The sequence below is a fragment of the Leptodactylus fuscus genome, chromosome 3 (assembly GCF_031893055.1).
Source record: "Leptodactylus fuscus isolate aLepFus1 chromosome 3, aLepFus1.hap2, whole genome shotgun sequence".
Taxonomy (NCBI): domain Eukaryota; kingdom Metazoa; phylum Chordata; class Amphibia; order Anura; family Leptodactylidae; genus Leptodactylus; species Leptodactylus fuscus.
In genome coordinates, this window is record NC_134267.1 from 238,694,521 (window position 1) to 238,719,678 (window position 25,158).

The 25,158-nt window shown below is 44.4% G+C and overlaps 1 protein-coding gene across 1 annotated transcript; it reads left to right on the top strand.

Moving 5' to 3' along the window:
- The first annotated feature begins 4,379 nt into the window (after positions 1 to 4,379).
- LOC142198629 (olfactory receptor 2B6-like) lies at positions 4,380 to 5,360 on the top strand. Its single transcript, XM_075269659.1, has one exon. The coding sequence runs from the start codon at positions 4,380 to 4,382 to the stop codon at positions 5,358 to 5,360; it is 981 nt and encodes a 326-aa protein (XP_075125760.1).
- Positions 5,361 to 25,158: the final 19,798 nt, after the last annotated feature.

Here is a 25,158-nt window from a genome sequence, read left to right on the forward strand (position 1 = left end):
GCCACATCCCATCTATGAATCTTAGTAGTATTTCCATTTCCCTTTCCTTGTCTATCTGGTCCAGACCATCATGGAGACATGACACAACATGGCTGTACACACAAGCTTCCATTCACTCCTATTAGATTTGATTAGATAGTTTTCTCCTTTCTGACAGTGGAAGGCTGTGCGTTATAAATCTTTTTACTCTTTTACTTCTACATCAGAGGGCGGGGAAGTAAGTTAATGAGGCACAAGCTTTTTTGGTTAATTTGATCCCTTCTGACAGAAGAAGGCTGTTTGCCATAATGTTGAACAAGTTAATGCCGTGCAAGCTTTTAAGTCCTGTAGAAGAAGCTCTTATAGTCCTGTAGGGCCCCCCTGGGATCTGTGTGTGGCCACAGATGCATCAAACACAATACCAATATTTACAACAGTGTGAACAAATGACAGAGATATATACAGAGAACGGAGCAGGAAGCAGACAGTCATTCTTTGTGTAGTGGCCACAACTAGTTATTGTAGATAAAATTATTAAGGACTTAGGCCTATGTCATTAATATAAAATTGATAGGGGGGTTACACACAGTAACACACCCTTACCATCTCTTTTCTGCAGCTGATACACAGAGAATGGAGCATAGTGTTGATTCGAATAGTTGCAGAGTTTGAAAAAGTGCAACCAGCACGAAACAGCTGTCGCTCTTCCTCCCCAGGCGTGCCTCTTCCCGTATGTATTTTTACTCAGATTCCTAAAATAAAGATTGGATTTTTACTGCAGATTTTTCATGGTGAGTGCCCAGTTCTTCTCTATTTTTCTGGATTATATTTGGACTTCTCTTTCACTCTGAGCACCACCTATATGCTGCGTGAAAGTTCACCCCATATTGCATGGCTTATGCATATTCAGTAGTGCCACTATACTCCTCATATTGTATATAAAGTCAGTATTACCCCATTCCAAAAAAAAGAGTGACAGCATCACTGCCTGCTTTAAACTGTTGTACATGGGCAGCTTAAGAGCAATCTGTAAATTCGGCCATCTTGGCTTTGTCTTGACCCTGGACCTCAGCGAAAAAATTCTCTCGAGTCACTTTCCAGAAAATTTATACAAAGCTTCCACTCGTTGCTATTAGAACTTTCTGACAGTGGAACGCTGTGTGTCATAAATCTTTTTATTCTTTTATACCGGGCCCTACATATCACAAACACTACAGTCTTTTTGGCTGGGACTTAGCCTAACTTTTGTACTAGAGGGCAGGGCAAGTAAATTTATGATGTACAAACTGACAACCATCAATCAAAATCAGAAAGGAGATCAAATACATTTATATAGCCCCGTAGGCCCCCCTGGGATCTGGGTGTGACCACAGCGGTGACAACTGTGATCCAAAGTGTGACCAAGGATGTAACGTCTTTCTTTAATCACAAACTTAAGGCATAAAAAGTTTTAATCTTAAAGGGGCTGTCTAGGATAAAATTATTAAGGACTTAGGCATATGTCATTAATATACAATCGATAGGGGGGTTACACACAGTACCCTCACCCTTATCATCTCTTCTCTGCAGCTGATACACAGAGAACGGGGCTGGAACTAGACAGGGCCAATCTTTGTGCAGTGGCCACATCCAGTTACTGTCTATCAGCTCCTATCCACTTAAATGGGAGCTAAGCTGCAATGACTCGGTCCGGCCACTACACAGAGCACAGTGCTGTCTGCATCCTGCTCTATTCTCTGCTCTGGCTGCTGAGAATGTCTGATCGGTGGGGGTTCCAGATGTGAGACCCCCCCCCATTCACCTGATATTGATGACCTGTCAGGCTACTGGTTATATGTATAGGCTTTACAGCCCAGAAAATCCCTTTAAGGGTTACATTATTTTCCTGATAGAACCTTAATTAGAGTCCCTTGTTTGGAATAATCAAACTCATTTATCTAATTATTTGTAAGGAGTAATTAATCCCCCGAGCTGATCATTTACGAAGATGGATTCCTGTAATGTTTTATAAGCCGGGGTCGGGACGGCGCAATATTGTGTGTACGATGAGACGCTCGCTGTCACTTCTCTGTATTACTTCTCATCGCACCTTTTCTTTGTCTCAGTTTTTGGTGTATTTCTGGTATTTTTGTGTTTCTGGGACTTTTTAATCAAACACAAAGGTCGGTGATAGGAACAGATGGGTCAATCCAAATGTATTTAATCTTATGCTTATTGAATTTTGGATGTTCTTTATTGTAATAAGTAACTAAATGTTTCCAATTTTATATTTCTTGACTTTTTAAAATCTATTCTTTGTTTTTTTTTTGTTTTTTTTTATGAAACACAAAGGTCAGTAATAGGAATATATGAATACATCTACATGTGTGTAATCTTACATTTCTTGAATATTTAATCTTGTCAGATAACAGAACTATATGGGTCAATGCAAAGGTCTTTCATTTAATTTTTTTTAGAATTTTTGATCTTTTTTGATGTAATAAATAACAAGAATAGATGGGTCAATGACAGTGTGTTTTATTTTAAATATCCATAAGTTTGATCTTTTTTGACTCCAGTAAATAACAGGAATAGGCAGGGAAATTCTAATTTGTTCCATTTTGAATATCTTGAATTGGATCTTATATTGGAATATGGACTAGAGATGAGCGAACAGTGAAATATTCGATGTTTGTTATTCGTTTCAAATAGCCCCTCAATATCCGAATATTCAAATGAATATCGAACCCCATTATAGTCTATGGGGAAAAATGCTTAGTTTCAGGGGATCCGACTCTTCGACTCAGGAGGGTCACCAAGTCCACTATGACACCTCAGGAAATGAGGCCAACACCCTGGAATGCAACTGGGACAGCAGGAGAAGCATGTCTGGGGGCATCTAACAAGCCCAAGTCACTGTATTACGCCACTATCTTGTCGGGATCCCTGTCAGCTTGTGATATGCGGGAGCTGATTTTTTCCCATAGGAATGCATTGACCAGCGTTGATTGGCTGAATGCCATACAGCGTACAGCATTCGGCCAATCAACGCTAGTTCTGCCGGAGGCTCGTCTATGAGAAGGCGGAGTCTAAGATCGGTCCATAGCAGTCTCCATTGTGGTCCGATCTCAGATGTAGCAGCGTTGAGTGCACGCTGAGCTCTGCTACACCTTCAGATGTAGCAGAGCTGACTGTGTGCTGAACCCTGCAGGTAGGAGGGGATACAAATTTTTAGTGCGTTTGCCTACATGGTATGTAATCGAATATTTCGAGCAGCCTGATATTCGATTGAATATCAATTAGATCGAACGCTGTTCACTCATCTCTAATATGGACCAATCAAAATATTTTTCAATTCAAATTTCTTAAATTTTTGGTGTTTTTGCTGCAGTAGGGATATAATACTATTGATAGTATTTGATTAAGAAATACAAAATAACTTTTCTTAATACCAGTATCATTTTACAGACTAAGACGAGAGAAACCATCATTTTTCTCAATGGCAGTGCCACCGGAGTGTGCGCAGTAGCTCCGGAGGGAGCGCCACTGCGCATGCGCCAGATTTCAACCAATCGGATTTGAACCGCAGAAAGAGGATGAAGATGAAGCCGGGGAAGAGCCAGGACCGGAGGGCGTCGCCGAAAGAAAGAAGAGGTAGGCGTGCCAGAAGATGACGTTGGATCGTGTGACAATGGCATACTTACCTCTGCCCGCAGAGTCCACTAGTCCACTGGCAGGGCCTGCTATCATGAGAGGTAGGCTACTTTCACCTACTGGAATGTAAGGTTCAGAGAAAAAACTAACGGACATCTTAGACTCGATCCTAGACCTCAAGGATGTCTATTGTGTTCAACAGATACTATAGAGCAAAATGTGTGAAAAAGCTAAAAATTTCACATGAAAAATTTCCATGGAAGATACATTGCATAATTGAATCTAATTCATGTTTTCTCTGCTATTCATCCTCACGGACTCTATACTGAGAATTACTTGGTAATATTGTTCAAAAATATTGCTTAAAGTTTTCTTTAGGCCGATCCTTCGGATGAGCTTGTTGCATTGTGGGATATTGTTACCAAACAATACAAGATGTAGGAATAATAATGGAATAATATCTTAGGATGGAAATGTAGTATCAGATGTTACCAGACAGCAGTTCTGATCAGCTTCTCCAAAAACTTGCCAAAGCCTTATCCTCATATCCCCATCCTCCTCAGGTATAACTATGGCTGAGAAAGACCCAAGACAGGTGACTCTGTATCTTCAGGAGATATTACGTTGGATCATTTTTATTACTTGAATATGGCACAGGATTAACTCCATCGTCAATAACCTGCTGGGAACATTTCTAGAGTAGATTTTGTCAAAACCTATAACTCTTTGTCAATATTTCAGAAGACTAATATGTCCTAGTAAGAACCATGGAACTAAAAATGGCCCCAGGTCTTAAACAATTTGGAATATTCTACTCCATGGACATAGCGAATCAGACGGCGGTCACTAAGTTGGTTCTTCTTGGTTTCACCGATAATACGACCATAAACTTTTTGCTATTTTTTGTTTTCTTCTTTATCTATGTTGTGACGATTATTGGGAACGTTCTAATCCTTTGTGCAATCTTCACCAATCCTCACTTACACACCCCCATGTATTTCTTCCTCACTAAACTGTCTGTTATAGATTTGTGTAACATTTCATGTGCTGTGCCCAAGTTACTGATGGACCTGATGTCAACCCAAAGAACCATATCGCTCATGGCCTGCAGTGTACAAGTTGTTCTTATACTTTGGATCGGGGCCAATGAGTGTTTGCTTCTCACTGTCATGGCTGTTGATCGATATGTGGCCATCTGTCATCCCCTCCATTACCCCATTATCATGCGGTGGAGCGTGTGCCAGGGTCTCGCCATCTTTGTGTGCCTATTCAGTTTTGCCTATGTGTTTCTTCCATCGTTTACAATGCCAGTTACATTGTGTTCTGATAACAAGGTCAACCATTTTATGTGCGAGGCTGCATCGATGCTAAAGATATCGTGTGGAGAAGTCCACGATACTGAGATTGTCATGTTCTTCTTCAGTTTCCTCTCTCTTTTCTTTCCCTTTGTAGCTATTTTACTGTCCTATATCTGTATCATATCTTCTGTAGTTAAGGTTCACGCTGCGGGAAGGTCTAAAGCTTTTTCCACCTGCTCCTCACACATCATGGTGGTGGCTTTGTACTTTGGAACTGGAATGATCACTTTCTTAGGACCTTCTACGGATTCTTCTTCCAACCAGGAGAAATATGTCTCTATCTTCTATGTCATTATATCTCCAATGTTGAATGCTTTTATATACAGTCTGAACAATCGAGACGTCAAATCGACCATTGCCAAGATGTTGTTAAATTTTGTAATAAAATGAGTTGAATGAAAATATCAAAGCAGCCAACCATTGGCATGTCCTAACTAGAGATGAGCGAACACTAAAATGTTCGAGGTTCGAAATTCGATTCGAACAGCCGCTCAATGTTCGTGTGTTCGAACGGGTTTCGAACCCCATTATAGTCTATGGGGAACAGATACTCGTTAAGGGGGAAACCCAAATCCGTGTCTGGAGGGTCACCAAGTCCACTATGACACCCCAGGAAATGATGCCAACACCTCTGGAATGACACTGGGACAGCAGGGGAAGCATACCTGGGGGCATCTAACACACCAAAGACCCTCTATTACCCCAACATCACTGCCTAACAACTACACACTTTCCACATTCAAAAAAACCTCTATCAAAGTGGGAAAATACCTGGAAACCTTCTTTACTCCCCAAATGGATGGACACAAACCCCAATTTAAGCTCAACAAACAGTAACAACCACCCCTTTAAATCACGTTCCCCATGACAACCACAAATGGAATAGGCAATGGGAATTCCAAAAGCCCTCACCCTTAACTGTCATTTTGAGTGTGTGTGTGTGTGTGTGTGTGTGTGTGTGTGTGTGTGTGTGTGTGTGTGATGTGGTAAGACCTTCCAAAATTCACTTTTCTAGCCCTTAACATGAGCCCTTCCAAACAAAGTTACATGACCTTAAGCTGAGCTACCAGCAGAGATTGAGGCCCTTGGCATGAGTAGAGCCTTGCACCAGCAGTGTTTTTGGCACTTAGGGTGAGTTGAGCCTTGTACCAGCGTGTGTCCCTTAACATCAGGCGGGCCCTAAGTTCTGCGCTTTGCACAAAAGTTCCACATTAACTAGGCTGAATGGTACAAAGATTAGTAGGCCCGAGAACCAGGAACAGGTCTTGCAATGGCTGTCGGATAACGCTTAAAGCACATTGTCCACCAGCCAGTCAGCCTCTACCTCCTCTTACCCAACAGTCTTGTCCTCCTTCCACCCAAAATTCCCAATCTTCTCAGAACAATAACCCCAACTGTCCCTGCTCCCCAGAGCTGTTCTCCCTTCCTTTGACTGTACCGCAACCTGCCCCTCCATTTCGCGATTCCACGGACCTAACAGACGAGTATCTGTGTCCAGATGCTCAAACACTAGAGTCTCCTCCATTCCATCTCCGGTCGATTTGGTGGCGGATGACCAGCAACCCACCCTCATCGACGATGATGAGACGCAGTTGCTCTCAGGGCAGCCAGTTGACATGCGCATTGTGCAGGAGGAGGAGGCGAGACAGGAGTTGGAAGAGGAGGTGGTGGACGACGAGGACACCGACCCCACCTGGACAAGGCAGATGTCAAGCTGGGAAAGTAGTGTGGATGTTGAGGCAGGTGCAGCACCAAAAAGGGTAGCTAGAGGCAGAGACATGTCCAGAGGCAGAGGTCAGCTGCTTTGCCGAAGCCAGGCCAGACCCGGAATGTCCGAAGATGTTCCCTTTTGTACCCAGCCCAGAAAAACTCCCCCATCGAGGGCACGTTTCTTGAAGGTGTAGAGTTTTTTCAAGGAATGCGCCGAGGACAGATATAGTGTCGTCTACACAATTTGCCTCTCGAAATCGAGTAGGGGCCCTGAGAAGAGCAACCTGTCCACCACTTCAATGCACCGTCATTTGGAATCCAAGCAATGGAATCAGTGGCAGGCAGCAACGGCAGGACAAACGTCGCCCGCCGTTCATGCCACTGCCTCTGCTCACAGTGCTGGCGATGCACTCCAGAGGACGAGCCAGGACATCACTTCATCTGCCTCCGCCACTTTGTTGACTTCTCCCTCATCCTCCCCTGTTTCTGTCTTATCTCCTTCTCCTGCACCATCAAAGGCACCATCAGGCGCTTCTTTACAACAACCCACCATCTCTCAGACATTGGAGCGCCGGCAGAAATACACCGCTAACCACCCACCCACGCAAGCCTAGAACGCCAACATCGCTAAACTGCTGGCCCAGGAGAGGTTGGCGTTCCGGCTTGTTGAAACTCCCGCCTTCCCGGACCTGATGGCAACTGTGGCACCTCACTATGCCGTCCCTAGCCGTCTCAACTTCTCCCGGTGTGGCGTCCCCGCCTTGCACCAGCACGTGTCACTCAACATCAGGTGGGCCCTTAGTTCCGCGCTTTGCTGCAAGGTCCACTTGACCACCGACACTTGGACAAGCGCCTGTGGTCAGGGATGCTGCAGTGCTTATCTTTAATGACAGGCAGGGTGAATGTGGTGGAGTCTGTTCCCCGGGTGCAAACTGGGGTGGCCTATCTCCTCTCCCAGGCCAAAATTCATGGCAGGAGTAGACTGAAACCCTACGACGCTGCAACCTCCACCACAGCTACTAGCGGCAAACGCTAAAACACTGGTGTGGGGAGACGTCAGCAGGCGGTGCTGAAGCTCATCAGCTTGGGGGACAGACAGCACAGTGCCTCCGAGGTCAGGGATGCCATCCTGGCTGAGATGGCATTTTTTTTTCCCTGCTACACCTGGGGCCTGGCATTTTTACGCCTGTGATAATGGCTGGAACCTGGTAGCGGCTCTGGAGCTTGCCAGCCTCCAACACGTTCCATGTTTGGCCCACGTCTAACCTAGTGGTGCAAAGTTTTTTAAAAACATACCCAAATGTACCGAAGCTACTGTTGAAAATGCGGCGCTTGTGCGCCCACTTTTGCAAGTGCACAGGAGTCGCTGCTAGCCTAAAAACACTCTAGCAAGGCCTACATCTGTCCAAACACAGGCTGTTGTCCGTCATTCACACACGCTGAAACCCTACAATACCATATCTTGAGCAGGGTGTGTGAGCTGCACAGACCTTTGATGGAGTTCCATCTACAAAACCCAAGGGTTCCTCAAAGTCAGCAACCAAAGTTTCTGCACCATGAGTTTCCAGGGGTGGCAGAGTTATGGCTAGGGGAAGAGGCATGGATAGGGATGATGTCTAGGGGCAAAAGCAGTGTGGATGTGGAGGCAAGCTAAGCAGGAAAAACTGGGGGTACAAGCTAAGGCATGGACTGGGGTGATGTCTAGGGGCAAAAGCAGTGTGGATGTGGAGGCAAGCTAAGCAGGAAAAACTGGGGATACAAGCTAAGGCATGGACTGGGGTGATGTCTAGGGGCAAAAGCAGTGTGGATGTGGAGGCAAGCTAAGCAGGAAAAACTGGGGGTACAAGCTAAGGCATGGACTGGGGTGATGTCTAGGGGCAAAAGCAGTGTGGATGTGGAGGCAAGCTAAGCAGGAAAAACTGGGGGTACAAGCTAAGGCATGGACTGGGGTGATGTCTAGGGGCAAAAGCAGTGTGGATGTGGAGGCAAGCTAAGCAGGAAAAACTGGGGGTACAAGCTAAGGCATGGACTGGGGTGATGTCTAGGGGCAAAAGCAGTGTGGATGTGGAGGCAAGCAAAGCAGGGAAAATGGTGGCTAGAGGCAAAGGGATGTCCATAGGCAGCAAGGGCAAAGATGCAAAACTCTCCCGTTTCAAGAATTTTCCTGACTTGTTTCCCCACAAAACATTCCTGGGAGGAGGGCTGAAACACCACCCTCCTCCTCCTCCGCTGTCAGATTTACCCCAGCTACGAGCTGAAAACGCTGCAACACTGGTGTGGGGAGACGTCAGCAGGCTGGGCTGAAGCTCATCAGCTTGGGAGACGGACAGCACACTGCCTCTGAGGTCAGGGATGCCATCCTGGATGAGATGGCAATTTGTTTATCCCCGCTGCCCCTGGGGCCAGGTTTTTTAGCTTGTTGGAGGGCTCTGGAGCTTGCCAGCCTCCAACACGTTCCATGCCTGGCCCACATGTTCAATGTAGTGGTGCAATGATTTTTAAAAACATACCCCAAATTAGCTGAGCTAAGGGTGAAAGTGCGGCACTTGGACACCCACTTTCCCAAGTCTACAGTACCTGGAGCTAGCCGCAATACACTCCAGCAAGGCCTACATCTGCCTGAAGCACCTACTGTTGTGCGAGGTCACCACACGCTCTAACCCTAGATACCGTATGTTCAGCAGGGTGTGTGAGCAGCAGAGACCTTTGATGGAGTACCAGCTACAAAACCCAAGGGTTCCTCAGAGTCAGCTCCCTCACTTTCTGCACCATGAGTTTCCATGGGTGGCAGACTTATGGCTAGAGGCACAGGCATGGATAGGGGTGATGTGTAGGGGCAAAAGCAGTGTGGATGTGGAGGCAAGCTAAGCAGCAAAAACTGGGGGTACAAGCAGCCGGTGACATCATCACTGACAAGCACAGCTGTCTGTCAGCTGACAGGCTGACTTTCACCAAAATGAACAGACAATGGATAGACTCATCATATACATGTCAGTTACATGACAAATTTAGTGCAATTTGCAAGTCCAAGATGGTTTGGAGATCTGCGGAGAGGAATCTCACCACCTCTTGCGGGTGCCATCATTTGGAAGGCAAGCCCTGGGCTCAGTGGGTGAGAGCAAGCGCAGGATAATCGTCGTTTGGCCTGGCGGCCACTGCCTCTTCCACTGTTGACAGGGCTGGCGCTGCAGTCCAGACCAGGAGCCAGGACACCTCCACATCTGCCTCTGACACTTTGGGGAGTTCACCCTTATCCTCACCTTTTCCTGCCATTTCTCCTTTTGCCCGCGCCATCATGCGCCTCTTCCCAGCAACTCCCCATCTCCCAAGCCTTTCATTTCATGCTAAAGTACAGCGCAACCCACCCACATGCCCAAGGCTTCAACGGCCTCATCTCAAGAAATCTGGCCCAGGAGATGTTGGAATCCCGGCTGGGGGACACTCTGCCCTTTTTGGGCAGAGTGTCTACTGCGCCACCGCACTGTGCCGTCCACACCAGCACTTTCCCCCAAACATGAGGCGGTCCCTAAATTCAGCGCTTAGCCCTAAAGTTCCATGTGACCAGTTACGAATGGACAAGTGCATGCGGACAGGGACGCTACCTTTCAATTTGGGCACAGTGGTTGAATGTAGTTGAGGCGTGGACCGGGTCGCAAAATGTGGTGGCCTGACTTGTCTCCCCACACAACATTCCTGGGAGGAGGGCTGAAACACCACCCTCCTCCGCTGTTAAATTGACCCCAGCTACGAGCTGGAAACGCTGCAACACTGGTGTGGGGAGACGTCAGCGGGCCGTGCTGAAGCTCATCAGCTTGGGGGCCAGACAGCACACTGCCTACAAAGTGAGTCATGCCATCCTCGATGAGACGGCAATGTGGTTTTTGCCACTGCACCTGGGCCCAGGCATGTTGTCATGTGTGATAATGGCCGTAACCTGGGATTGGCTCTGTAGCTTGGCAGCCTGCAACATATTCCATGCCTGGGCCACGTTTTTAACTCATTGCTGCTAATCTTTTGAAAAAGGTACCCCAATGTTCCTGAGCTACTGGTGAAAGTGTGGCGCTTGTGCGGATAGTTTTTAAAGTGTATAGTTGCCGCTGCTAGCCTCTATGCACTCCTACAACGCCTGTACCTGCTGGAACAACGGCTGTTGTGCGACGTCTCCACACTGCTGGCACTAAACATATCATGTGTTGAGCAGAGTGTGTGAGCAGCACAGACCTTTGATGTAGTTCCAACTCCAAAACCCTCGGGTTCGTCAAAGTCAACTCCCTCAGTTGCTCAACCATGAGTGGCCATGGGTGGCAGACTTATGTGAAATCCCATCCCATCCATTGCACTGGACACGAAACATTAGCATGCGCTCAGCACAACTTCGGATATGGCAGATGCGTTAAGCAGGGTGCAGGGTACAACACAGACCAGGCCCGAGCACCAGGAACAGGTGTTAGAAATACTGCAGCATCTGCCATTTCCTTCCAATTTTGGGGTTTTGGACCCGCCACCGACTTGTCTGGACCTAAGTGGGGATCATGAGACACAGTTGCCATCAAGGCAAGCTGTGGTCATGTGCGGTTTGCAGTAAGGGGGCAGTGCGCAATTGGAAGAGGAGTTGGTGGATGACGAGGCCACCGACCCCACATGGACAGGGGTGATGTCTAGGGGCTAAAGCAGTGTAGATGTAGAGGGAAGCTAAATCAACAAAAAACCTGGGTAGAAGCAAAGGCATAAACTGGGGTGATGTTTAGGGGTGAAAGCAGAGTAGATGTGGAGGGAAGCTAAGCAGCAAAAACAGTGGGTAGAAGCAAAGGCATGCAAAACTCTACCCTGTTGGAAGACTTATTCCTAGGTCTGGAACACGTTAATGGCCCCCCTGGACAAATTACTGCCACTCAGGGGCCTAGTGTCACCAGGAGGGACAAGTATAGGAGCATGTTGTGGGAATACCTGGCCGACACCAGCTCTGTCCTCTCCGATCCCTCTGTGCTCTACAGCCTAAACTTATTTTCTCATCTTTTTTTCTGAACTGCACATCTCTTGCCTGCTTCCTTTGGGATCTTAGAAATGGTGGTCCACTTCCACAGATGGTAACTTCAATAGACAGTGTAACGGGAGTAGCTGAGGGATCGCTGTCTTAACCACTTTTTGGCACAAAATTAACTTCCAAAGCCAAATATGGTGCAAGTATATGATGCAAGGACACCTACACACCTATCTCTGACACATTGGGGAGTTCACCCTCATGCGCCCTTTTGGCCTGCACCATCATGCACCTCTTCCCAGCCACTCCACATTTCCCAAGCTTTTCATTGCAGGCAGAAGTACAATACAACCCACCCCCATGCCCAAGCCTGTAACAGCCTCATCGATAAACTGCTGGCCCTGGAGATGTTGGTGTTTGTTTATGCTTCTGGAGACCCAGGCCTTCCGTCAGCAGATGGCAGCTGGGGCACCTCCCTATGCTGGGCCTAGCCGTTACTACTTCTCTTGGTGTGCTGTCTCTGCCTTGCGCCTGCATGTGTCCCATAACATCAGTCGGGCCCAGAGCTCTGCGCTTTGCTGCAAGGTCCACTTGACCACCGACACATGGACAAGCGCCTGTGGTCAGGGATGCTGCAGTGCTTATCTTTAATGACAGGCAGGGTGAATGTGGTGGAGTCTGTTCCCCGGGTGCAAACTGGGGTGGCCTATCTCCTCTCCCAGGCCAAAATTCATGGCAGGAGTAGACTGAAACCCTACGAAGCTGCAACCTCCACCCCAGCTACTAGCGGAAAACACTGTAACACTGGCATGGGGAGATGTCAGTAGGCCGTGCTGAAACTGATCAGCTTGGGGGACAGACAGCACAGTGCCTCCGAGGTCAGGGATGCCATCCTGGCTGAGATGGCATTTTTTTTTCCCTGCTACACCTGGGGCCTGGCATTTTTGCGCCTGTGATAATGGCTGGAACCTGGTAGCAGATCTGGAGCTTGCCAGACTCAAACACGGTCCACGCATGGCCCACGTTTTCCAACTTGTTGGTGCCATGTTTCTTTGAAACCTACACCATTGTGCCTGATATACAGGTCAAAGTGGGGCCATTTTCGTAAGTGAGAACTAGCCTCTGCTAGGCAGAAAACATTCAGAGCACACTCCTCTCATCTTCGCACCGTTGGCTGGCGGAGGAAGACGAGGGGGTTGGAGTGGCATCTGATGTCCCTATCCCACACGAGGCTAGAGGGTGCACTTCAGTGCATCCCATTGCTTCACCACAAATGGTGTGAAGGGGAGTGGAAAATGGAGGAAATGGAGAGTGACCCTTACAGTTGGGGCCAGCAAAGGCATGCCAAGTAACACACTGGCACACATGGCTGACTTCATCTTGGGTTGCTTTTCAACACATATTTCACATCATGAAGAACAAATAATACTGGATTTTTTCAAGCCTCGAACCCCGGTCTAGGTCTAATGTCTGTTCCTTTCTTATATTAGGGGAGAGGGAAAAAAAATTACTTCAGTGATACGTTTAGCGTACATAGACTGACTATTAATGTGTATCCCACTTAGTGTTGTTAGGGTTACACACCGTCACAACCTGGCTAAAGCTTCTATAGCTGTTAATAAAGTCAACATAACTTTACGGTATCCAAAAAGACAGCTGGTACCGACAGAGAGCAAGACAAATGTCACCCAAAGCTGTGAGCTCTGAACACCCACAGTGACTTTGGCGTCATCATCATTATAAGGGAGTGGGTGGTAATAAATAACTTGGCAGTGCCTAAAACCCAAAAAGCTTATACAACTATATTTACATTAAGATACACAAATGAAACTTTTCAGTAGCATGTCATGAGACAAGCTGATAAGCTCTTCCTTTGTGCAGTGCTATTTGAAAGTTAAACGCTGCCTTTATTTTAATTCTGGAGAAGGTGCAGACATTAGATTTAGAACATGTTGTCTTCATTGTCCAAATCCTCTATATAGGTAACGCGTTTTTCGGGCCGAGCTGTCTGGGAACGAGCTGGTGCAGCACTGACAACCTGGGTGAATATGGCAAGAGCCTGAGATGTAGGGTGAATGAATCCCCAAATTATTTGTGGAATTCCCAGTGAGACAATGGCACTGTATACCAGTATTAAAAATTGTGGGTGCACATAACCCCCATATATTCTTTGAATTCCCAGTCAGACAATGGCACTGTATACCAGTATTAAAAATTGTGGGTGCACATAACCCCCATATATTCTTTGAATTCCCAGTCAGACAATGGAACTGTATAGCAGTAGCAAAAATTGTGGGTGCACGTCACCCCAATATATTCTTTGAATTCCCAGTTAGACAATGGCACTGTATACCAGTAGTAAAAATTGTGGGTGCACATAACCCCCATATATTCTTTGAATTCCCAGTCAGACAATGGCACTGTATAGCAGTATTAAAAATTGTGGGTGCACGTAACCCCCATATATTCTTTGAATTCCCAGTCAGACAATGGCACTGTATACCAGTATTAAAAATTGTGGGTGCACATAACCCCCATATATTCTTTGAATTCCCAGTCAGACAATGGCACTATATACCAGTATTAAAAATTGTGGGTGCACATAACCCCCATATATTCTTTGAATTCCCAGTCAGACAATGGAACTGTATAGCAGTAGCAAAAATTGTGGGTGCACGTCACCCCAATATATTCTTTGAATTCCCAGTCAGACAATGGCACTGTATACCAGTATTAAAAATTGTGGGTGCACGTAACCCCCATATATTCTTTGAATTCCCAGTCAGACAATGGCACTGTATACCAGTAGTAAAAATTGTGGGTGCACGTAACCCCCATATATTCTTTGAATTCCCAGTCAGACAATGGCACTATATACCAGTATTAAAAATTGTGGGTGCACATAACCCCCATATATTCTTTGAATTCCCAGTCAGACAATGGAACTGTATAGCAGTAGCAAAAATTGTGGGTGCACGTCACCCCAATATATTCTTTGAATTCCCAGTCAGACAATGGCACTGTATACCAGTATTAAAAATTGTGGGTGCACGTAACCCCCATATATTCTTTGAATTCCCAGTCAGACAATGGCACTGTATACCAGTATTAAAAATTGTGGGTGCACGTAACCCCCATATATTCTTTGAATTCCCAGTCAGACAATGGCACTGTATACCAGTATTAAAAATTGTGGGTGCACATAACCCCCATATATTCTTTGAATTCCCAGTGAGACAATGGAACTGTATAGCAGTAGCAAAAATTGTGGGTGCACGTCACCCCAATATATTCTTTGAATTCCCAGTTAGACAATGGCACTGTATACCAGTAGTAAAAATTGTGGGTGCACATAACCCCCATATATTCTTTGAATTCCCAGTCAGACAATGGCACTGTATACCAGTATTAAAAATTGTGGGTGCACATAACCCCCATATATTCTTTGAATTCCCAGTCAGACAATGGCACTGTATACCAGTATTAAAAATTGTGGGTGCACATAACCCCCATATATTCTTTGAATTCCCAGTGAGACAAAGGAACTGTATAGCAGTATTAAAAATTGTGGGTGCACATAACCCCCATATATTCTTTGAATTCCCAGTGAGACAAAGGAACTGTATAGCAGTATTAAAAATTGTGGGTGCACGTAACCCCCATATATTCTTTGAATTCCCAGTCAGACAATGGCACTGTATACCAGTATTAAAAATTGTGGGTGCACATAACCCCCATATATTCTTTGAATTCCCAGTCAGACAATGGCACTGTATAGCAGTATTAAAAATTGTGGGTGCACGTAACCCCCATATATTCTTTGAATTCCCAGTCATACAATGGCACTATATACCAGTATTAAAAATTGTGGGTGCACATAACCCCCATATATTCTTTGAATTCCCAGTCAGACAATGGCACTGTATACCAGTATTAAAAATTGTGGGTGCACGTAACCCCCATATATTCTTTGAATTCCCAGTCAGACAATGGCACTGTATACCAGTATTAAAAATTGTGGGTGCACGTAACCCCCATATATTCTTTGAATTCCCAGTCAGACAATGGCACTGTATACCAGTATTAAAAATTGTGGGTGCACGTAACCCCCATATATTCTTTGAATTCCCAGTCAGACAATGGCACTATATACCAGTATTAAAAATTGTGGGTGCACATAACCCCCATATATTCTTTGAATTCCCAGTGAGACAAAGGAACTGTATAGCAGTATTAAAAATTGTGGGTGCACGTAACCCCCATATATTCTTTGAATTCCCAGTCAGACAATGGCACTGTATACCAGTATTAAAAATTGTGGGTGCACATAACCCCCATATATTCTTTGAATTCCCAGTCAGACAATGGCACTGTATAGCAGTATTAAAAATTGTGGGTGCACGTAACCCCCATATATTCTTTGAATTCCCAGTCAGACAATGGCACTATATACCAGTATTAAAAATTGTGGGTGCACATAACCCCCATATATTCTTTGAATTCCCAGTCAGACAATGGCACTGTATACCAGTATTAAAAATTGTGGGTGCACGTAACCCCCATATATTCTTTGAATTCCCAGTCAGACAATGGCACTGTATACCAGTATTAAAAATTGTGGGTGCACGTAACCCCCATATATTCTTTGAATTCCCAGTCAGACAATGGCACTATATACCAGTATTAAAAATTGTGGGTGCACATAACCCCCATATATTCTTTGAATTCCCAGTGAGACAAAGGAACTGTATAGCAGTATTAAAAATTGTGGGTGCACGTAACCCCCATATATTCTTTGAATTCCCAGTCAGACAATGGCACTGTATACCAGTATTAAAAATTGTGGGTGCACGTAACCCCCATATATTCTTTGAATTCCCAGTCAGACAATGGCACTGTATACCAGTATTAAAAATTGTGGGTGCACGTAACCCCCATATATTCTTTGAATTCCCAGTCAGACAATGGCACTATATACCAGTATTAAAAATTGTGGGTGCACATAACCCCCATATATTCTTTGAATTCCCAGTCAGACAATGGCACTGTATACCAGTATTAAAAATTGTGGGTGCACATAACCCCCATATATTCTTTGAATTCCCAGTGAGACAATGGAACTGTATAGCAGTAGCAAAAATTGTGGGTGCACGTCACCCCAATATATTCTTTGAATTCCCAGTTAGACAATGGCACTGTATACCAGTAGTAAAAATTGTGGGTGCACATAACCCCCATATATTCTTTGAATTCCCAGTCAGACAATGGCACTGTATAGCAGTATTAAAAATTGTGGGTGCACGTAACCCCCATATATTCTTTGAATTCCCAGTCAGACAATGGCACTATATACCAGTATTAAAAATTGTGGGTGCACATAACCCCCATATATTCTTTGAATTCCCAGTCAGACAATGGCACTGTATACCAGTATTAAAAATTGTGGGTGCACGTAACCCCCATATATTCTTTGAATTCCCAGTCAGACAATGGCACTGTATACCAGTATTAAAAATTGTGGGTGCACATAACCCCCATATATTCTTTGAATTCCCAGTCAGACAATGGCACTGTATACCAGTATTAAAAATTGTGGGTGCACATAACCCCCATATATTCTTTGAATTCCCAGTGAGACAATGGAACTGTATAGCAGTAGCAAAAATTGTGGGTGCACGTCACCCCAATATATTCTTTGAATTCCCAGTTAGACAATGGCACTGTATACCAGTAGTAAAAATTGTGGGTGCACATAACCCCCATATATTCTTTGAATTCCCAGTCAGACAATGGCACTGTATACCAGTATTAAAAATTGTGGGTGCACATAACCCCCATATATTCTTTGAATTCCCAGTCAGACAATGGCACTGTATACCAGTATTAAAAATTGTGGGTGCACATAACCCCCATATATTCTTTGAATTCCCAGTGAGACAATGGAACTGTATAGCAGTAGCAAAAATTGTGGGTGCACGTCACCCCAATATATTCTTTGAATTCCCAGTTAGACAATGGCACTGTATACCAGTAGTAAAAATTGTGGGTGCACATAACCCCCATATATTCTTTGAATTCCCAGTCAGACAATGGCACTGTATACCAGTATTAAAAATTGTGGGTGCACATAACCCCCATATATTCTTTGAATTCCCAGTCAGACAATGGCACTGTATACCAGTATTAAAAATTGTGGGTGCACATAACCCCCATATATTCTTTGAATTCCCAGTGAGACAAAGGAACTGTATAGCAGTATTAAAAATTGTGGGTGCACGTAACCCCCATATATTCTTTGAATTCCCAGTCAGACAATGGCACTGTATACCAGTATTAAAAATTGTGGGTGCACGTAACCCCCATATATTCTTTGAATTCCCAGTCAGACAATGGCACTGTATAGCAGTATTAAAAATTGTGGGTGCACATAACCCCCATATATTCTTTGAATTCCCAGTGAGACAATGGCACTGTATACCAGTAGCAAAAATTGTGGGTGTATATAGCCCCAATTCTATTGCTAGGGGACTTGCAGGGTATTTCTGAGGTGAAGGTGGGGGGGCACACCGTTGGAACGGGGATTTGGGGTGTATATATGGGGTATACGGGAATACACTGTCAGTGTGTTCCATTCAGGATCCTGGGAAAGCTGGGTTGCGGCGATTGAGCCCGTCAGTGCCACGTTACACTGACAAGCTTCTCCCTGGAATTGAAGTTATATGTAAGCCCAATATATTCTTTGAATTCCCAGTGAGACAATGGCACTATATGGCAGTAGCAAAAATAGTGGGTGTATATAGCCCCAATTCTATTGCTAGGGGACTTGCAGGGTATTTCTGGGGTGAAGGTGGGGGGGCACACCGTTGGAACGGGTATCGGGGGTATATATCGGGTATACGGGAATACACTGACAGTGTATTCCATTCAGGATCCTGGGAAAGCTGGGTTGCGGCGATTGAGCCCGTCAGTGCCACGTTACACTGACAAGCTTCTCCCTGGAATTTAGCTCTTATAAGAGCTGTTGGTTGTCTTCTCCTTCCTATCCTAGCCTGTCCCTGCCTACCCAGAATCTAAGCCCTAGCTAACTGGACGGAAACCTCCGTCCTCGGTGAATTGCAAGCTCAGAATGACGCGAACCTGGGCGGCGCTGTTCTTTTAAATTAGAGGTCACATGTTTTCGGCAGCCAATGGGTTTTGCCTACTTTTTTCAACGTCACCGGTGTCGTAGTTCCTGTCCCACCTACCCTGCGCTGTTATTGGAGCAAAAAAGGCGCCAGGGAAGGTGGGAGGGGAATCGAGTAATGGCGCACTTTACCACGCGGTGTTCGATTCGATTCGAACATGCCGAACAGCCTAATATCCGATCGAACATGAGTTCGATAGAACACTGTTCGCTCATCTCTAGTCCTAACACAAGAAGTGCTCGCCTGTGATGAGCATAAACCGGGTCCAAAATCAGAGGAGACATCAGGGCAATGTAGATAGTTGAAACATTTTATCAAATTGTATAATAAACAACCCATACAAGCTTGCCAAAGGCCACCAAATCCAAGTAGACCCAAAGACAATGGATACTTTGTTTCTCAGGAATGAGTCTGCTCCCAGAATGGGAAGCGTAAGAGATAAAAGTGAGAGTTGTGCTGGAGTTGTGCTGGCTCCTATAACAAGACATCATCTTCGTATTGTAGAACTGAATGTATTTCTAACTACTTTGTCTACGATTACATGACTTAAAGTAAGCACATGAGATGGATCATCCCATGGGGAAACAAGAAAGTTGGGTTTGACCCAAATATTTCATATTCAGTTTTTATCAACACTGAATACTTTGAGATTTGTCTCAGATTAATTAAAATGGGTGCCGTGACATGCATTGCACAATGATAATACGTAAGAAACGTGAGCAGAATGAAGAGCCATTCCAGTGATAGTCATGTTATAGATGGATGTGTTATTCATCACTAGGGTTGAGCAGTCGGGATCGAAAAAGATCGGATCCCGATCGGCGATCAAGCTAATTTCACGATCGTGATCAGCTGGAAAATGATCAGAAATCGGATTTTGAAATCTCAAGATCGGCTCAACCCTAAAAGTGACTTTTCCCATAGAGAAGCATTGACTAGGGTTGAGCGATCGGGATCGGAAAAGATCGGATTCCGATCAGCGATTGAACAAATTTCACAATCGGGATCGGCTGGAAAATGATTGGAAATCAGATTTTAAATTTGATCCTGAAATCTCAAGATCGGCTAAACCTTATTCATCACTGCAAGATCCAAAGCCATTGCTCCATTTTCTTCTGTAATACACAGCAGCAAATTGAACTAAAGAACCATAGGAGTAGGAGAAGTGGAACAAAGTTTAGTCATATTGAATCAATAAGAAGATATTAATAGAAATCATAGGAGGGAGGAAAAATATCTGTACTATGCTGTGTGAGCCAGAATGCCGCAGTACAGACACTGGACAATTAACCCTCTCATTGCCATTTTTTTTTAATACACACAATTTGCCATTCTAATCAATCACAGTGACATAGCCTATGCTAATCTGAAAAATCTCCATCTGTTAAAGTCAAAGCGATCCTTTTCAGTTTGGTCTGAGCTTGTTCGGATAGATCCAGATGCAAAATTATTATACTCTAGGGTCTTTTCAGGTGATAGGTGTAGGCCCAAGGGAGGTTTAAAAAATAAAAAAACATTTATACTCAACTTCCGGTGGTCTTTGTCTTCCTCGTTGCATCATCTGGTACTCTTCTGTGATGTCATGCGCCCGGGGGTCACCGCTGAGACCTGTGATTGGTCCAAAGTGGTGATATGGTCATGCCGAGCATCATGATGTGGTGCCCATGTTGCCATCAATCTAATGTCCCGGTCATCCATCAACCATCAGTAGCCGCAAGATTGTTTTACTTCCTGAAAATGAAGACGGTTTGATTACTTAGCTCGCTCATTTCAGTCGCATGAGGATATTATATATTAGAGTCATCTGATTCAGATTTTTGTGTGTTTCTGCTCCTCCTCTAATATTGGAACATGACATTTGATGCACAGCCTTTCCTTCATTTTTTTCACTGAAACTGATTCCCTTTAATGATGTGACACCTGCTGAGCAATGTTTCCTAGTCAGGGCACTCTTCCACCTCTTTTTGATGAACTGATAATTACATTGCTGATCTGGGTCTTCTAGGACCCAGCAACCCTAACAACCTCTAATCCGGTTGGGACCACGTGACTCCTGGGTAAGAGAGGAGCTGCATCATGGCAGCTCCTATAGCTGTGTATACAGCACTCATTGAGCGCTTCTCTATGGGAGTTCCAACTGTAGTAATAGCTAGCTCCCCATTTCTGCAGCTGCACAATTTTGTGCTTCTGCCTAAAACTGCAAGGACACCACTTCCGGACATACTGTATATACTCTATGAGTGGTTTGGAAGGGGTTAAAGGAAGTGCTGCTCATAACCAGAAAAGTGTTTGCACATTTCAGTCTTTATTATTAGAGATGAGCGAGTAGTATTCGATCGAGTAGGTATTCGATCGAATACTACGGTATTCGAAATACTCATACTCGATCGAGTACCACTCGCTATTCAAATGTAAAAGTTTGATGCAGAACCAGCATTGACGCTGGTTATTCTCCTACCTTTAGAAGTCTTCTCCGTGCAGCTTCCCCGCGACGTCTTCCGGCTCTTCATTCACTCTGCCAGGCTTGTAGTGCGGACATGCGCAGTCGGCTCTGCCCAGGCCTGATGAATTCAGAGCCGGAAGACGCCACGAGGACGCTGCACGGAGAAGACTTCTCGGAGGATCCAGCCCTACCCTCACTCATGGACTTGGTAAGTATAATTTGATTGAACGTTGCCTACCCCTGAAACGAGCATTTTCCCCCCATAGACTATAATAGGGTTCGATATTCGATTTGAGTAGTCGAATATTGAGGGGCTACTCGAAACGAATATTGAATATCAAACATTTTACTGATCGCTCATCTCTATTTATTATGTCTCTAAAAACACCTTGCAGAACTTGCAGTGATAAAATGGCCTGCCCTTGCACTACATGCAACATTACAACTCAGTGGACCATCACCTTAAGGGAAAGTTCACACAGAGTTTTTTGGTCAATATTTTGATTCCGTGTTTGCCTCAAATTCCTGACCAAAAAGACGGCTCCCATTGAAATCAATGGGAGCCTCTCAGGAGCTTTTTCTAACACAAAAAAAGAGCCGAGGTGCTCATTCTTCAGGCGTTTCACCTCGCGATTTGGCCTTAAGACAAACCCTCCTCTGGATTAGGCCCATTCATTGGTCCTTATCCGGAGCGCGCAGCTGGATGTTGGTGCAGTGCAGTGCTTTCAGTCGCGCTACCCGTCTTTTGGATCGGAACTTGAGGTGGAGGCAGCCTCAGGTTCAGATCCAGAAAACCTGTGTGAACTTACCCTAAAAATGCTGGAAAGTGGCGAGGAATTTTCTGCCCTCACTGTAAAATGCTGCGTTTCTTTCCACAGTGTTTACGCCACATGGGGCCCCAACCTTAGTTGCTAGTGATATGTCCAAAAAGCAGATAATTGTAAATTTGCATATCATTTTAAAATTTTTGCTAAATTTCTTATTTTTTATAAATAAAAAAACATGACCCAAATTTCTTACCAACATGGAGAACAACGTATTGTGTGACTTTATTTTCAAAATCACTTAAAAAAATTACATATTCCAAGATTATCACCTCAGAAATTGACACGTCGTATATAGAGATAAGCGAACAGTAAAATATTCAATATTCGTTTCGAATAACCCCTCAATATTCGACTATTCAAACAAATATTGAACCCCATTATAGTCTATGGGAGAAAATGCTTCGTTTCAGGGGATCCCACCATTCGACTCAGGAGAGTCACCAAGTCCACTAAGACACCTCAGCAAATGATACCAACACCTCTGCAATGCAACTGGGACAGCAGGGGAAGCATGTCTGGGGTAATCTAACAAGCCCAAGTCACTGTATTATGTCGGATCCCTGTCAGCTTGCGATATGCACAAGCTGACTTTTTCCCATAGGAATGCATTGACCAGCGTTGATTGGCCGAATGCCATACAGAGTACGGCATTCGGCTAATCAATGCTGGTTCTGCCGGAGCCTCGTCTGTGAGGAGGCAGAGTCTAAGATCGGACCAGAATGGAGACTGCTGTGGACCGATCTTAGACTCCGCCTCCACCGGCAGAAGCAGTGTTGATTAACCGAATGCTGTAGTCTGTATGGCATTCGGCCAATCAATGCTGGTCAATGCATTCCTAGGGGAAAAAGTCAGCTCGCGCACATCGCAAGCTGACAGGGATCCCGACCGGATAGAGCCTCAAAGAGCTGGGTGAGTGACATTCCCCCCTAAATAAAGGTAATCCCTAGCTAACTCTGCCTGTACATCTGTCCCTGTCTCACAGTCACATAGTTCACAGTCTCAAATTAATCAAATGTTAAACTCACCATTCGTCTAAATTGGAGGTCACCTGATTTCGGCAGCCAATTCCTTTTTCTGATTTTTTTTTATGCCTTCGTTGCCTCCGTAGTCCCACCTCACCTGCACAGTTATTGGTGCAGAAAACGCACCAGGGAAGGTGGGAGAGGATACACATTTTTACTGCGTTTGTCTCGTGGAATTCGATTGGAATTGAACACCTCGAACAGCCTGATATTTGATTGAATATCTACTCAATCGAACGGTGTTCACTCATCTCTAGTCATATATAAAAAACGGGGTCGTGTCATGAAGTCCAAAACTGGCTGTGATGCCGAGGGGTTAAGGATTGTAGTATTTTCATAAAACAAATACGAGAGAACCTTAATGACTCTCCTGTGTTTGGAATAATTAACCTAATTGATTTAATTAGTAAAAAAACAAAACAAAAATGAATCTCTGGAGCTGATATTTCAGAAGATGTCTTGTTATATATGGCGTAGTCCGAGCGGCGTGTTCTCTGTGTGCACGAATACTCTCTGTGTCACTTGTTATATTTCATCATTGCGATTTATCTCGTTTGTATCATTTTTTGTTGTTTTTGTGGTTTGTTTCTGACGACTTGGAAGGTTAGTGAGAAATTACACGTATCGCTCTAAATGTGTTTAATCTTAAATTTCTTGTATTTGCGGCCTTTTTTTGCTATAATAAAAACAGGAACATTTAGGTCAATCTAAACGCATTTAATTTAATTTTTTTGGAATTTTTGGTCTTCTTTGTTACCAATTGCAAGAATAGAGGGGTCAATCGAAATGTTCAATTTTAAATTTTGAAATTTTTGGTCATTATTTGCAGCAGCTAACTTTCATTTCTGCCGAGATCAAAAGTGTTGCTGTTGCCATCCACAATCTTAACAATAGTACAAGACGTGGATGGTGTGACAGTAATATTAGTATTTCCTTGTCCTCGTTTAATCTGCCCATTGCCCGGTTTTACTTCACTGCTTACATAATTACCAGCATTTTTATTTTTTTTTTAACAAATTATCTCAATTTGAAGAAATCTAATAAAGATCTTAGATTTGGCCAGAGAATATTACACTGGGACACACTGTGAGTCGGCTTGGATTTTTACAGTGACAATGGTAGTTTTGTATTAGTTTGCTAACAAAAAACACTATCTTTGGATGGAAACTGAAGATATGATGGACAAATGTGGTCGTTCTGCTAGTCTTCTCCAAAACCTTGTCAACGTCTTTAGCAAAATTAGCTCCCATTGAGGTGACTGTAGTGTTTACTATGATGCATATACACTGACCAGGTCTCTGTTTCAGTGTCAAATATCTCAATGTGTTAAGTTTTAGGTTTTTGCAATACAGATGTTTTAATCTCAATCCAAGGTCAGCATTGGATTGTGAATTGTGGATTGTGAATCTCAATCCAATATCAACAATATGGGCAGCATGGGGGCTCAGTGGTTAGCACTGCAGCGCTGGAGTCCTGGGTTCGAATCCTGCCAGGGACAGCATCTGCAATGAGTTTGTATGTTCTCCCCGTGTTTGCGTGCACAACCCTCAACAGCATACAATCTTACTGTGGGTAGGTTTATGGCAAGTTTGGGTGATAAGGGTAATGATAGTGATGCTGATGGCACTGGCAGACATATTTCCACTGCTGCCGGTATCGGGGTACTGGTGATCATTTCCCAAATTGGATACCTTACATCTAAAGAGAAAGTTGACCTTATTTTTTTTTTTTTTGCTTTTCTTGAAATTCTGCAAATTGTTTCTCCACCAGTGCTGAGTTTCTGTGGCATCTGCTCTCATAAGGGGGTGACAGGAAGGACAGTCCAAGGTCTAAGGCAGGCTCAGATTTCCACAGTTGTTGATGTTAGCAGCAGCATCTATGTGCAGTCATCTCCTCCATAGGAATGTTTTTGTATATTACCAAATAAGGAATCCATGGCAAGGTGGTATAAGATCTACAAGCAGACTTATGTAGGAACTAGGTCATTTTGTACTCTAACATGCTAAAGTGGGAACGGCCAT

Coding starts and splice junctions, on each gene's coding strand:
- LOC142198629 (XM_075269659.1), top strand. CDS start 4,380: ATGGAACTAAAAATGGCCCCAGGTCTTAAACAATTTGGAATATTCTAC.